General features: G+C 54.5%; 1 protein-coding gene across 3 annotated transcripts in view; it reads left to right on the top strand.

Moving 5' to 3' along the window:
* The window catches only part of DIDO1 (death inducer-obliterator 1), a 59,922-nt gene extending 52,919 nt beyond the window's left edge, over positions 1-7,003 (top strand). For all 3 annotated transcript variants that reach the window (XM_012440557.2, XM_012440558.2, XM_012440559.2), the window contains exon 16: positions 2,337-7,003. In XM_012440557.2, the coding sequence (XP_012295980.2) occupies positions 2,337-5,515 (3,179 nt within the window). In that variant the 3' untranslated portion in view covers positions 5,516-7,003. The remainder of the gene's footprint in view (positions 1-2,336) is intronic.
* The last annotated feature ends 5,711 nt before the right edge of the window (positions 7,004-12,714 follow it).

The following is a 12,714-nucleotide window of genomic DNA, read 5'->3' as shown; positions in this document are numbered from 1 at the left end:
CCGACCATACCCACAAAGCGGATTTCAGTAAGCGATGTAATAGCTTAGTCAGTAAATAAATTGCTGTTGTGATGAGAGCAGCACTATTTTAAGCTAACCTGTGTTGAACTTGTGTTCATCAGAAATGAACTTGACAGGCTGCCCTTCACATTTGCTGAGCAGCAGAGCCCAGGTGCACCCCTCAGTGTGGCCTGCCTGGCTTTCCTGCTTCCCTCCTGTGCCCACCCATCCCTTTCACTGGCACCCTGCTACCATCTGGGGGACAGAGAAGAGGTGGAGTTGAGGTGCTGGGATACCTCACCCTTCCTGGAAGCCTGTGAAGGAACAGGCCCTTTGGTCCTCTCGCCAGGAGGGAGGGAGCAACATGCTGTCAGCCCCCACGGAGCAGGCTGGTCCCAACTCAGTCTGGCAGGCCTGGTGTTCCTCCCTTAAGGGCGAGGCGGACACCCACCCACCCTCCGTGCTCAGCCTGTCCATCAACTCCTTGCTGGAATTTGGGGATGTCAACAACAAAGGTATTTAGAGCTACATAATGGTGCCTGTCCAGACGGCTACCCGCAGTGTCCTGTGCTGATCTTTCACCGGAGCATGGGAAATCGCATTGGGTCTCGCTGTTGTGTGAGCACCTTTTGTATAGTAAGGTTAGATTGTCTGTACGCTGAGTTTCTGCAGTTTAGCTTCAGATACGTTGATGCCGCTGAGACCTTCCCCACGCGCATCGCCGCTCCCTGAGCCCCATGTTGTGACTCGGGTTTTTCTTTGCTCCCCTTTGGCACTCCTGATTTATTATGAGTATGGGGAGGGTCGTGGCTGGAAAGTTCGTGCTCCTGATCCAAGCTCCCACAACTTAGAATGTTTGGAATAGTCCACTTTTAAGAATTTTTTTAAACGAATACTGCGCCCTAACACCCCTAGCGTGCGTCGTCCGCCTGACCTGCTCTTTGCCACCTGTTTGCTGAGTGTCTCGGTGCGTTCCGTGATCAGCGTCCTGGGTTTACAAAGGCGTGAGCCTTAGGCAGTCTTTGATATGTTCATGCTCACTGAATTTCTTTATAATCATAAAACATTTATTTATTTTCAGTTATTATTTTTCCCCTAGGTAGTCTTGCCCAGGCTGGAATGGAGTGGTGCAATCTCGGCTCACTGAAACCTCCACCTCCTGGGTTCAAGCAGTTCTGCCTCGGCCTCCCGAGTAGCTGGGATCGCAGGCACACACCACCACATCTGGATTATTTTTGTATTCTTAGTAGAGACAGGGTTTCACTATGTTGGCCAGGCTGGTCTCAAACTCTTGACCTCGTGATCCACCCGCCTCAGCCTCCCAAAGTCCTGGGATTACAGGTGTGAGCCACCGCGCCTGGCCCAAAACATTTTTTTAGCCATTTCATTCAACATCCTTTTTTCTGTCTAGCTGTAACGATGCCACCAGAGACTAATGGATGACCTCATGGCTTGTGCTTTATTGATCATTATGACTTTATTGATAATTCTGAATTGAGTTGAATTGGGACCTAATCAAACATTTAACATTAGTATATTTAGTGTAATTATGTATTGCAGCTCCTAAGTTAAAGACAAGGGGGCTGGGCGCAGTGGCTCACCCTATAATCCCAGCACTTTGGGAGGCTGAGGCGAGTGGATCACCTGAGGTCAGCAGTTCAAGACCAGCCTGGCCAACATAGTGAAAACCTGTCTCTACTAAAAATACAAAAATTAGCCAGGCATGGTGGCGTGTGCCTGTAATCCCAGCTACTCAGGAGGCTGAGACAGGAGAATCCCCGAGAACCCGGGAGGCTGAGGATGCAGCAAGCTGAGGTCGCACCGCTGCACTCCAGCCTGGGCGACAGAGCAAGACTCCATCTCAAAACACACACACGCAAAGGGCTGTTACCTTCCTGGTAGTAGCCAGAGGGGAAGAAGAGCACAGCTGAGCTGTTGGTTGAGGGCACCTGGGACAGCGCCCTCTCCATCCCTGCAGGCTTACCCCACGGCCTCCCTCCCCTCCACACGACTGCTCTAGCATTAGAGAATTTCTTTAAAATACATAACAAATTCCGACGACTGGGATGAACTTCCTCGGGGATCGAGTCTTCGGTTCCAGGGTTGGTGACAGGTCCGTCGCTCCCTTCACATGGCTCCTGGGAGGACTGGGTTGGGCGTTCTCGGGCAGAACGGTTCAGGCTTTTGCAGCTGTCTTCACACTTGATTTTATTTTGCCACAGAATGGCTTATTTCTACCTATGAAAGTCCCCGCGAAAGCCCTTAAGAAAACTCACCTCTGAAGGATGAAAGGTGGATTTAGATTCTAAAATTTGCACAAATATTTTGTTTTTCAGGTCTTGAGTCACCACGTCCGAATATAATTCTTGGGTTAGTAATCTGCCAAAAAATAAAACGTCCTGCAAACACTGGAGAGTTAGACAAGTTGGAGGAAAAGCGGACCCGACCTCAGCAAGAAGAAGTGGACGTTCCAGCCTATCCAAAAGTAACCATGGCCCCACAGTCGGACAGAAAGCCCTCCAAGTATCAGCTGTACGCTGCAGACGCGGCTGTCAGCGCCACACCCCCCGGGTCACCTCCGCCGCCGCCCCCACTTCCAGAACCTCCGGTGCTAAAAGTGCTGTCGTCCCTCAAGCCTGCAGCCACCAGCCCAACCACAGCGGTCACGACAGCAGCAGCAGCTACCACGGCAGCCTCCTCCGCCACTTTGTCCGCGTCAAAAACAGCGTCACCGCTGGAGCACATCCTGCAGACTCTCTTTGGAAAAAAGAAGTCATTTGATCCCTCTGCCAGAGAGCCTGCTGGGTCCACTGCAGACCTCCACCAGGACCCCAAAACCACAGCAGAGGATGGGGTGCCGGCGCCTCCACTGTTAGATCCAATCGTCCAGCAGTTCGGTCAGTTCTCAAAAGATAAGGCTCCAGAGGAAGAGGAGGACGACAGGCCCTATGACCCTGAGGAGGAGTACGACCCGGAGAGAGCCTTTGACACTCAGCCTGTGGAGCGAGGGCGGCGCCACGAGGTGGAAAGTGCTCCTGAAGCCGCTGTGGCTGAGCGGGAAGAGGTGGCCTATGACCCCGAGGATGAGACCATCTTAGAAGAAGCGAAAGTGACTGTTGATGACTTGCCCAACAGGATGTGTGCGGACGTGAGAAGGAACTCCACGGAGAGGCCTGCTGAGCAGGTGGCCGGGGCTGCCACACCCTCCTTGGTGGAGCAACAGAAGATGCTAGAAGAGCTGAACAAACAGATTGAGGAGCAGAAGAGACAGCTGGAGGAGCAGGAAGAAGCTCTGAGACAGCAGAGGGCCGCCGTTGGGGTCTCCATGGCCCACTTCTCGGTGTCGGACGCCTTGATGTCGCCACCACCAAAGTCGTCCTTGCCCAAGGCGGAGCTGTTCCAGCAAGAGCAGCAGCCCGCAGACAAGCCCGCCTCGCTGCCCCCTGCCAGCCAGGCGGCGAACCAGAGAGATCCCCGGCAGGCGAGGCGCCTGGCCGCTGAGAGTGGTGAGGGGGAGGGTGACCCTCTCTCCAGGCTCTCGGCATGGAGCGCCCAGGGCACCGTGCCCGCTAGAGATGCTCCCAGGGGCACCCTTGTGGGCCAGGCGCTCACGCCGGTCCCAGAGGAAAAGGAGCTGGCCTCTTCCCCCTGGGCTTTGGGCGAAAAGCCCCCAGCAGGGCCTGAGCAGGACGGCTGGAAGGCAGAGCCTGGGGAAGGCACCCGCCCTGCCACGGCTGGAGACAGCTCTGCCCGGCCTGCCCGGAAGGTCCTGCTGCCCACACCGCCCTGCAGCGCCCTGCAGCCTGGCTTCCCCCTGCAGCATGATGGCGAGAGGGACCCTTTCTCCAGCCCGGGATTCACAGCGCAGGACAAGGCTCTCGGCTCCGTCCAGTATGAGGACCCAAGAAATCTCCATTCTGCTGGAAGGAGCGGCAGCCCTGCAGGTGAAGCAGAGGGGGACAGGGAGCCACAGGCCAGACCCGGTGAGGGTACCGCCCCGCTCCCCCTGCCAGGACAGAAGGTGGGGTGCGCTCAGCCCCCGTTTCAGGGTCAGCGCGAACCTGGATCTCACGCTTTGGGGATGTCGGGGCTTCATGGCCCCAATTTCCCAGGACCAAGGGGGCCAGCCCCTCCGTTTCCGGAAGAGAATATTGCTTCTAACGATGGGCCACGAGGGCCTCCGCCAGCCAGATTCGGAGCCCAGAAGGGGCCCATCCCCTCCTTATTCTTGGGGCCTTACGGGGACGGCAGAGGCCCCTCACCGTCTTACCTTGGTGGACCACGGGGAGTGGCACCGTCCCAGTTTGAAGAACGCAAGGATCCCCACGGGGAGAAGAGGGAGTTCCAGGACACCCCGTATAATGAGGCGACTGGCGCCCCCGCCCAGTTTGAAGGGACAGAGCAAGCCCCGTTCCTGGGGAGCAGAGGTGGCCCGCCTTTCCAGTTCGGAGCCCAGAGAAGGCCGCTGTTGTCTCAGCTGAAAGGGCCCCGAGGTGGCCCCCCACCCTCTCAGTTTGGAGGTCAGAGAGGACCACCCCCTGGCCATTTTGTGGGCCCAAGAGGGCCCCATCCTAGTCAGTTTGAAACTGCCCGGGGCCCTCATCCCAGCCAGTTTGAAGGACCCAGAGGGCAAGCGCCCAACTTGATGCCAGGCCCCAGGGGCATCCAGCCTCAGCAGTTTGAAGACCAGAGGGTCCATTCCCCACCAAGGTTCACAAACCAGAGGGCGCCGGCACCCATGCAGTTTGGTGGACCACGGGGGTCTGCACCCTTTCCTGAGAAGAACGAGCAGACCCCTTCGCGATTTCACTTCCCGGGCCAGGCCGCGCAGGTGCAGGTGATGAAGCCCGGGCCCAGGCCCCTGCTGGAGCTTCCCAGCCACCCCCCGCAGCACCGTAAGGACAGGTGGGAGGAGGCCGGCGCGCCACCCGCCCTCTCTTCCAGTGCGCCCGGACAGGGCCCCGAGGCCGACGGACAGTGGGCAGCGCCCGACTTCCGAGAGAGCAAAGGCCAGGAATACAGAAACCAGGCTTTTGAAGCGAGGCCGAGAGAGCGGTTTGACGCAGGTCCCAAAGAGAAGCCGCTGGAGGACCCCGATGGCCAGGGCCGGGCCGGCGAGGACAGGCGGAGAGAGCGCGAGCGCGGCCGCAACTGGAGCCGAGAGCGGGACTGGGACCGGGCCCGGGACTGGGACAGACACCGCGACAAAGACTCCGGCCGGGACTGGGACCGAAACAGGGAGCGGAGCGCCAACCGCGACCGAGAGCGCGAGGCGGACCGGGGCAAGGAGTGGGACCGCGGCCGGGAGCGCTGCAGGAACCGAGAGCGCGAGCGAAGGCGCGATCGGGACCGGTCCCGGAGCCGAGAGCGAGAGCGGGACCGAGACAGAGACCGGGCCCGGGACCGGGAGCGCGGCCGCGACCGCAAGGACCGGAGCAAGAGCAAGGAGAGCGCGCGGGACGCGAAGCCCGAGGCCTCCAGGGGGTCGGACGCGGGCACCGCCTCGCAGACCTAGACCCTTTTTAAAGCCGGGCTCATGAAATGCGTTGAACAAATAGCTTTTGAAATAGCCAGATCTTAGATTCAGGATAGAATACTCTGGACTTGAAAATTACTGTAATTTTGTGTAAATGGTTTCTTACAAGATTTCACATCTTTACAATTCTGATGCTTTTTTTAAAAAAACTAAACTCTTTGATATTTCCATTCAAAATTAAAGAAATGGGAAATTGTCTACAAAAGCATATTGCTTTTTCAGATCAGAAAGTGATCTTTTCCAGTAACTTGACTACTGTAAATTTTAGGGGAATTTCACTGGACCCCAGAGCCATACCTTTACTGACATCTCATCTGTCTGTGTTTCCAAAAGCCGTTTTTACAGGTGCATAGCCTCTGTCCCGGCAGCCGGTTTGGGTGGGAGCTGCAGGCGTCCCCAGCTGCGCAGCAGGGGAAGCGTTAGTTGCCTGTATCTGGAGTATTGAGAAACGCACCTTACAAATGCATCTTTCTTTTGTCATAAAATTTGCATTACGGTTTTCAACTAGGAAATGCACACAGTTCTTAGTGTGCTCAGCTTTTATATCACTTTGCCCATTTTTCAAAAACATGATTTAAAGCAACATCTGTCATGGTATCAGTTGTTGCATTTTAAATAACAATTTATTGAAAAATGTTTAAGTTTTACCAGCCTAAAAAAAAGGTAACAAACCAATTAAATGTACTTTGGGGGTGGGGAGGAGTCCTTGATTTGAATAATCAGGAACGTGTTGTTCATCCAGTTTCACCTGGGCAGTTCTTCCTGTATCCTGGGGAAAGTACACTCAGCTCCAAACTGGTTATTTATCAGACGATACGTTGAAAACTTTGTCTTTGAAAGTGGAACAATGCTTGTATAAAGTCTGAGATGGGAAATAGTGATCATTAGTTCAAGAACTGCCAGTGAGGTAGGAAGCTGTTCACTGTGAAGCAGTCTCTTGCTTGTCGAGTATTTTTGAGTACTTCTGAAGTGTGAAATAGAAAACATCTGGCTAACTTATTTGTACAAATACACTTTGATAGCTTTTTATATTTTCATAAACTTACTTTTACAGATATGACATTAAAGAACCTCACTTGTTCATTGGAGTCTGTTATTCCATTGTACGTCACTACAGATTTTTCACTTTATAGCGCAGATTTTTTTAAGTTAAGAAAACATGGAGAATGTATCAGCTTGAGATGTTTGGTGTTAAAAGCCAAGTGTCCGTAGGTTAAATTACTTTAAAGTAGGTGTCACGTTCCAACATCTAGTATGATGTGAAGGGTTTTTTTGTTTGTTTGTTTAAAGCAAATTTTTCTAATTTAAACACACAAATGTAAAAACCAAGTGTTTCTTTAGGTTTACTCGATAGAGATTTCTGTGAATTGTATTTTATATTGCAGAGGTTTATCTCACTGTACATGAGAACATGCAGCTTCACAGGTTTTGTTACTTGCAGTAGAATAAACAGCCACAGGACATTTCTGTCTCGGGTCTTCATCAGCCTTTTTCTAGCACAGAGAAGTCTAGGGTTGTGCATGGACGCCTTGGCCACCCAGCTTCTTGCTGCTGGTTTGTCTGGGCGTGGGCAGGAGTGCCCTTTGGACCCCTCCCTGAACTCAGGCTGAGCCCCGGATGAGACTGGCCGTGTGCGGGTCCCCACATCGTTCCATCATGGGGCAGATGTCTCGCTGCCTGTTGGGACCCAGCGCCATCCCGCTCTGGAGAAGGTGGGCAGGAGGGTAAGGAGGAGGGACTCACCCCCTTCAGACCCACTCCTGGTGCTGTCAGAGCAGAAGCCCAAAACCACCGTGGGAGCCTCAACTGCAGCGAAGGGGTCTCCTGGTGGGGGAGTGAGCCCCGAAGCCCCAGCCCATCCTAGCTGCAGCAGAATATGTGCCCGCTGACTGCCGGGCGTGGGCTGCTGGTGCACTGGTGAGGACGCCAGTGGGCACACGGGGTTGGCAGCCCAGACCCAGCAGTGCCAGTGCCCAGGCGACAGGAGCGGGTGCCTGGGCTGCAAGCTTCCTCTGGTCGCCCAGAGAGCTAGAGCTTGGCTTCTGAACAAGCTTGTGGGTCCACAGCCCAGCCATGAGCAGACACCAATGGGACGTTCCCACGCAGACCTGGGCCAGCTTAGGCCCCTTGCTGAGATCTGGTGAGGCAGCAGCAGCTCTGACCGGCCTCCTCCAACAACTGCAGACCATGACCTGTGCAGCCCGAAAAATGTGGCGAGGAAGACCCAGCTCCAGCCTGCTCCTGAGCTGGGCCACGGCCTGGCCAGCCACACAAAGCAGGGAGAGTCCCAGGGAGGGCGTGGCGGGGGGACCGTGGCTGTGGCACCCCCCTCCCCTCCCCACGCCAGGCATCAGTGAGTCCAGGGAGGGCGTGGCGGGGGGACCGTGGCTGCGGCTGAGCTCGGGGGCCCTGACCAGGGGAGAAAAGGAAAGGTCACATGAGGCGTGCCCAGAAAGATGGTGACCTCAGCCCTCAGTAACTGGGCAGGGCCAGCAAACAGGCTGAGCCAGCGCGAGACTGGCGGGGTGCAGGTCCCCACACGCGGGGTCTGTCTTCCTGTGGGACACCCAGCAAAAGAGAGGATACCCAAACCCACCGCAACGTCACACCCAGCAGTCACAGCTGTTGCTATTTTGGTATTTTCCTTAACCTTTTTTTCTTTCTCTCTGCATCTACATTTTGAGAGGATCGGGGTCCCTCCCGGAGCGCGACGTTGCCTGACATTTGCTCCTCCTCCGGCTGCTCTGCTGCTCCAGGGCTCAGGGGACCCACGTGGGGACCCTGCCATTGGCTGAGTCTGTTCCACGGGAGGCTGAGGAGGCCTGCTGGGCCTACTCGGAGGAAAACCTGAACCAGCTCCATCATCCGCCTCCGTAAGCCACAGCTCTGCCTGGCATCTGGGCCTCCTGAAATGAATGTCCTTTCAGATCCAGGGTCTAGAAATTCTTAAAAGGTCTGACTAGTTCCCATCCCCGCTGCGCAGACTCCTGATAAACAGAGGGACATCCCTTTGGGAAGGGGCGGTGGGAAGATTAGCTGCATATTTTCGGCATTTAGTAGGGCCCTCCCTCTGGGAGACCGAGTCTGTCCTTCATTCCAGGGGCCTGGGTCTGTCCGGAGTCTAGAACTTGGCTGAGGGCACAGACTCTGTGTTGGGGCTTTCAGTCAGAACACAGGACTCCTGCTCCCGCACCTACGGCCTTTCTGCTAGCACAGGACGGGGACGCCTTTGGCAGGATGTCCTTTTTTTTCAGTTCTAGGGGAGCCGTGCACCTCAGGCAACTCGGGAACCATGTGGAGCAGATGACTGTGGTCACCGCTTCGCTGCAGCCGCAGCCCCTCACAGCTGTGCTGGGAACCTCATACAGTCGCGTGGCTCCCACCAGCCCCGAGTGCCACCATCCCCGCTGCATTGAGGGAGCCCAGCTGCATGGCAGCAGTTCTTGGCCCATGGGAAGGAACAATCACGGAGCTCTTCCTGGGTGCCGGGCCCCTGATGAATCCACTTCTCAATTCACAGTCCTGGTGATGGGGTGACCTCCAGGCCCCAAGGACATCAAGCTGATCTTATGTGTAAAACCACCCTAGCATTCTGCCGTCCTCTCCAGTACACCGGGGAAGTTCTGGAATTCACTTAATTTAGGGCAGGCCACCTGTGGGGCAACAGTTTCAGTGGCTGATCAAGAAAATGGAGGGGGGAGGTTACTCCCAGCTGTTCACTCCAACACATCAAATCCGGATTCTCACATCTGTGTCTCTGCCTCACTCATCCACCCTTCTCCTGCACTCTCAACATCCATTTCCACACATGCTCCCAGGTTTGGGCGGGAAACGGATTTGCGGGCCACGCTTCACAGCTTCTGTTTTGGGGCCTGCTGGAACTCCATTCTGGTTCTAGATTTAGAAGCAAAACAGAGGTAGTGGTCCTGGGCAGGGTGGCGGTGCCTTATAGGACAGCTCCTTAGGGGATGCACTTGAGGGTCTTCAGGCAAAGGGGTTTCAGCTCCCCAGGCAGTGGTGGAAGAGCCACACGTGCCTTTGCAGGAGATGTGGGGAGTTTATGGGCAGATCCCGACGGACTTGCGGGCCTGTGGTCCTCAGCTTCACTGGGATCCTCCCATATGTCCCCATTCCAACTTCAGGCTCCCACTCGTTCCCAACATCCCTTAACTTTAAGAAAAGCAGCAGTGCAAGGTTGAAACTGCAGTTTATGCTGCCGTTCAGTCACTGCGGAGACCAGGCTTCAGGTTTGCTGGACAGAAACCCCAGCCCCATGGCTGCAGGCAGTAAGGACTTACATCAAGGCAGTCATAGAGGCTTTCCGGCTCCTTCTTCAGACCCTGAGCCAGGAATTTAAAGCACTGAGAGCCGGAGCTGCCGCAGCAGGTCCTCGTCCTGCCAATTCCTGTCTACAGCTTCACCAGCACACGGGCCAGAGAGACGTCCCTGCCTCCCTCTTTTTTCCTCAGCTCATTCTCTTCTCCCTTGTTCAATTTGCCTGAAAGCATGAAAGAAGAAAGTACAAGGACGCCCCGAGCCCCTCTGCTTCTGCCCATGGTCCTCACCACCTCCTCTTTCTTCTCCTGCCTCTTCCGCAGGAAGCAGATGCATCTTTGGACGGTTTGATCGGATGCTGCCTACAAGACCCTTCTGTATGAGCTGAAGTGAGGGGAGCCGCTCACCACCGTTCCTGCCGTTGACTTTACCATGGAAACTGTAGAAATTAAGGACACGTGTTTCACAGCGTGGGGCGTCGGTGGTCTGGAAGCGTTACTCCGCGTAGATAGCGGTGACCGTGGGAAAATTCAGGAAGCGGCAGACAAGCCGCAGAGAAGGCTTCTGGAAGATGAGTGTGGGGATGCAGCGCTGCTGCTCTCTGCAGACAAACAGGGTTCACCAATGCACCGGCCGTCAGTGGGACGACGGGTCAGCCCGGCCTTCAGTCTCTTCCTAACAGGACATGGTACGTTCAAGCCACTCGTGCAACACGGAGCTGGTCTGCAGGGTCCAGCCCCGCAGGGTCTAGTGGGTGTTCTTTTGTGTGCAGAGACGATAGATGGTAGAAAAGAAAGAGACAGGGACATAGAGATGAGAGAAGAATTTAGCCGGGCTCGGAGGACCACTGCTACCAGGGGGTGGAGTCCAGCAGTGGCCCCAGTGCCTGGATGCACTGATATTTATTGTATTCAAGGCAGGGGGACAGAGTCAGGAGAGTGACTCATCTGACATGATTGGTAGGGGTCAAGCAAATCACGTTCTTACAATATGGGGGGCCACGTGGGCACAGTTCAGGGAGTCACGTGGGTAGAGTACAGAGGGCCCCTCCCTCTCAGGCAGCCGCTGCAAGGAAGGGAGGCGCATATGTCAATTTGTTTCTATGCACTTATCAGAAACACCAAAGGCTTTCAGGATTCCTCTATTCTTACTTCTCACAGCCTCTAAGAATTTACAAGGGAGCATCGGGTGGGAAAGTGGAGCATGAAGGTGGACAAGGATGGTGACCGTCGGAGCACAGCGCCACGGAGAGGGTTTAAGCCCCTGGATGTCTGTGGGGGTGGCCTGGCCAGTGTCGGACGTGTCAGACCTTCCTCAAGAGCCGGCAGGGCAGAGTTTTCTCTGAACTCCCCAGTGAGAGGGAAACTCCCCCTCACGGCCTGCTAAGCAACGGGCGCCTCCCCAGACGCGGGCGCTACCGCAAGGCTTTTACTCTCGCCTCCCGGTCACCTCTCACGGTGTCCCTTCAGTTCCGAATTGTATTTCACCCGATTATGTCTATACTACAAGACTAAGATGTTCCTACACCAGAGCAAAGATTAACAGAGAATAATGATGTAATAAGACTGATTATATAATTTTTTTTTTTGAGACAGAGTCTTGCTCTGTCGCCAGGTGCATCCCGGGTTCAAGCAATTCTCCTGCTTCAGACTCCCGAGTAGCTGGGGCTACAGGTGCACGCCACCACGCCCAGCTAATTTTTGTATTTTTAGTAGAGACGGGGTTTCACCATGTTGGCCAGGCTGGTCTCGATCTCTTGACCTCATGATCTGCCCGCCTCGGCCTCCTAAAGTGTTGGTATTACAGGCGTGAGCCACTGAGCCCAGCCTGATTATGTAATTGATTCCGTGACTGAATCTAATATCCATTTGGTGTCATTGCTATAACTGAGTAACCAGTTATTTATTACACTGGGACAGTTGCACCTTCAGTCTCTTGTCGTGGCGCCTCGGCAACTTTCTTCCCACACTGGTCTGGATGAGGGACTTGACTGGCTGTCAAATGAGTTTTCAAAATGTTAAATGAAACTAGACATCTAACCAAAGATGTGTTTGATAAAATTGGGCTAGACTTGCTGCAGCAAAATTCGTTTGTGTGCTGGTTGTGAAACGGTGTTAGGACGGGCTTGGGCAGAACGGTAAACTCGCCGTCGCTGCCGATTGCTGCTTACCAAGCACACGCTGTTGGCAATGTGCTTAGTCCCAAGGCTTTCGTCCAGCAGGCGCCGTGGTTCATGCCTGTAGTCCCAGCACTTTGGGAGGCCACGGCGAGCAGATCACAAGGGCAGGAGTTCAAGACCAGCCTGGCCAACATGATGAAACCCCATCTCTACTAAAGACACAAAAAAATTAGCCGGGTGTGGTGGTGGACACCGGTAATCCCAGCTACTTGGGAGGCTGAGGCAGGAGAATCGCTTGAACCTGGGAGGCGGAGGTTGCAGTGAGCCGAGATTGCGCCATTGCACTTCAGCCTGGGGGACAGGGTGAGACTCCATCTCAAAAAAAAAAAGGAAATTATTTTTGGGAAAAAAGTGTCCTCATTTACTTCCCATAAACCTAAATGCTTGGACACAGCTATTGTAAAACTTTTAAATAAATCCACCTTGGAAATTAAAATAAATAAGGTGGGGCGTGGTGGCTCATGCCTGTGGCAGCCCTGTGGGAGATGGAGGAAGTGGATCCCCTGAGCTCAATGGAGACCAGCCTGGGCAACATGGTGAATCTCAGCTCTATTAAGAAAAAAAATTTTTTTAGACTGGGTGAAGTGACTCACGCTTGTAATCCCAGCACTTTGGGAGGCCAAGGCAGGCAGATCACTTGAGGTCAGGATTTGAGACCAGGCTAGCTAACATGGTAAAAACCCGTCTTCACCAAAAAAAAAAAAAATAGCTGGGCATCGTGGCA

Source organism: Aotus nancymaae, unplaced genomic scaffold (assembly GCF_030222135.1).
Source record: "Aotus nancymaae isolate 86718 unplaced genomic scaffold, 86718_ANA_hifiasm-v0.15.2.pri h1tg000029l, whole genome shotgun sequence".
NCBI classification, from domain to species: Eukaryota; Metazoa; Chordata; class Mammalia; order Primates; family Aotidae; genus Aotus; species Aotus nancymaae.
Note: the sequence above shows the minus strand (reverse complement) of the source record. Positions and strands in the feature narration are given on the sequence as shown.